Source organism: Atta cephalotes, assembly GCF_000143395.1.
Source record: "Atta cephalotes unplaced genomic scaffold scaffold00002, whole genome shotgun sequence".
Classification (NCBI taxonomy): Eukaryota; Metazoa; Arthropoda; class Insecta; order Hymenoptera; family Formicidae; genus Atta; species Atta cephalotes.
This window is the reverse complement of record NW_012130066.1, coordinates 10,025,612-10,028,510: the sequence shown is the minus strand read 5'-3', so window position 1 is coordinate 10,028,510 and position 2,899 is coordinate 10,025,612. Positions and strand designations below refer to the sequence as shown.

Below are 2,899 nucleotides of genomic sequence, written 5' to 3'. Positions count from 1 at the left end.
ATTCTTGAGAAGAGATAGAGAGTCCTGCAGGCGCTGCTGAGTTTTTCCATCGTCCTTTTCGAGACAGCTTCATTAGAATAATAGTCTGTCGCATACTTTTGTGAGTAAGGTGGCACACTCGCTCCGTCTTCAAGACGGGGCCGAGTAACAATAACTGTCAGATTATGCAGTAGACTCTATTCGGTTTCTGTCACCAATTTGCTGGCATAGCATGTTATTAAGCTTTGTCATATTTTTGATAGCAGTTTGCTGACATTATCTGATAGTACAAACTCTATGTACACGCACTGGCAGGAATGATATCCCTCGACCGCTGCTGGCGCGCGCCAATGATCAATCGCACGCGTCGGCCGAGGGACACCATTCTTGCCGGTGTGTGTATCTTTCTACAATTAGAAATTGTTAGTAGACTGCTCAAAATCTGTCTCTTCAGATTTGATTATCTGGATTTCGATAATTTTCTTGTTAATAACACAAGAAAAGCCCGAATACCTAGAAGAATGGTTCAAATTGCTCAAAATGAATTCCATGAGGAAGCTGAAGGATTATTATGTACATGTATGCCCTTAGAATAACAAATTAGCTTTCGGGTACTGTAAGTAGCTACTTAAAAAGTACTGAACCGAAAACTTATTGAACGCATTTCTCTCTTTGTTTTTTGTATTTTCTTCAACTTTGTGTACACGATTGAGAAAAAAATATTTGACCAATCGACTTTTTATAGAACTCATTAATTTACAACTCATTAATTTACTAATAGTTAACTGCAATGAATTTAAACAATTAAATAAAAATCAATATTAACAATTTTTTGCATAAAGAAACGGCTGCTATCTAGTGAAAATTTTAACATTTTTTTCAAAATCTTACAAAATTTATATATAAACTCTTTTAATTTTTTAGGTTTATTTAAAATGAAATTCTATAAAAATTGAAAATAAAAATTGAATATTTCTTAATTTTTTGTTTTCAGTAAGAATTACAACCGTTATACGATGTACACAAAATCATAACGTGGCGAGGCATCAAACTAAATGTTTATATTTTTATTATTTGTAATACTTTTTTTCGCATAAAAATTTGTACAATAGTTATATTAAAATGTGCAAAATTTTTTAAACAATAAATATTAATCTTCCTTTTGAAAAAAAATTACGAAGAATCACCATTTTTTCGGTCTTAGTACAGGAGACCTCCCCCACTCCTTATTCCCGCAAACACAAAAAGTGTAGTAAATCTTAAACCTTAAGAAATTGATCAATCACAATAAAATGTCGAGAAAAATAATCGAATATGATTGAACGTCAATTCCTTAAAGTTTAAAAAAACTTACTATTCTATTATGTTCGCAGAGTAATCAGATTCAATAACATTTGTAGTTATGAAACTGATGATTCATATCTATTCCTGTGAAGAATAGAATGACTATAAGAAAAAAAATCGCAGTATCTTCTTTTCTCATACTTATATTCTATACCTATTACATGCACATGTCAAGATTAAATAATAATAACAAAATTGACAATCTTTTGCACAAATATTTTATTAAGAAAGTTTATCATCATCTTCTTAGCGATCTTCTTAGAGCGATGTAAATCCGTTGTCGTTTTTATGTACAATCATTCTCCAGTCATCATCTCCATAAATTCTAGATTAAGTTTAGTTTTGAATAAAAGATAAATTAATAATTGCATCTCAATAATAGTTTATATAATTGTATATGTCCAGAGTGCTCGGAAAATCGCCCGCAATACATCGAGAAGTGATTTGGAATCCAAAAAGAAGGAAAGAAAGCTAAACATGAGTAAACATGAGTCTGGAAATAAATCGTTTCTGAGTTATAACTTTTATGTTAAAAAAAATATAATTCATTTTTCACAATCACAATTTATTTTATATTATTTTATATTATGTATAAATGTAGTTATTTTGTTTTAACATAAATAACTACATTTCGAACTATTTTGGCATTACCCAGGATGCATGAGAGGCATAGTCCCCTTGGCATTCCTCTTTTTAAAATTTTTTTATTTTTAATTTTCTTTATTTTACTAGAAGTGTATCCTAAGTAAAATAATCTGAAATGTAGTTATTTATATTAAAACATTGAAATAAATTATGATTGTGATTATGAAAATAAATTACAATTTTTATAACATAAAAGCAACGATTATAACTTAGAAACGGCGGTTTCAAATCTATATTTATGTAGTTTTTTCTTTTTTTTGAGTCCCGAATCACTTCTCGAAGTATTGCGGACGATTTTCTGCATAACCCTGTATAACACACGAGCACGCACACACGCATGCACGCACGCACGCGCATATTGGATGTTTAAAATAAAGCATTTTTACTTTTATCTCGGAAACACGGCATTATTGAAAAAAATTGTTCAGACAAAAGTTGTAGAATTCAAAAAGGCCTATTTACTGGGCTGATTTATTAGTTTGATCTTGGATAGCATCACCAAGGTTAGATCAAAGTTACATCGATTTTTTTTAAATAAAACACCCTATTTTTTTCCAGAATCTAATAAATGATGTCCAGAGATTTCCAAACGCTATAAAAAATATTTTTAAGTACTTTTTGAATTATGATGTTTGAAAGTTATAATATCGCCAGCATTAGCATTATCCAAGGTGTCCGACCAACTAAAATCTTTTGAATGTTGCTCAGGATTATGTTCTGGATATCATTTATCAAGATCAAAGCCATTGGAAATTATTCGTCTCGTTTTCATTTTTGCACTAAAAATTCATTTTTACGTAAAAATGAAAATAAAAGATACAATCTCCATAAGAGATAAAAATTTGTAATGCTTTATTTTGAACCCGATATATAAGTATACATACATATATATATATATATATATATATATATATATATATATATATATATA

The 2,899-nt window shown here is 29.5% G+C and overlaps 1 protein-coding gene across 1 annotated transcript in view; it reads right to left on the bottom strand.

Moving 5' to 3' along the window:
* Positions 1-1,448: 1,448 nt before the first annotated feature.
* Positions 1,449-2,899, bottom strand: part of LOC105623802 (troponin C) — a 26,924-nt gene continuing 25,473 nt past the window's right edge. The window contains exon 4 of the mRNA XM_012205182.1: positions 1,449-1,648. Within this exon, the coding sequence (XP_012060572.1) occupies positions 1,620-1,648 (29 nt within the window). The 3' untranslated portion in view covers positions 1,449-1,619. The remainder of the gene's footprint in view (positions 1,649-2,899) is intronic.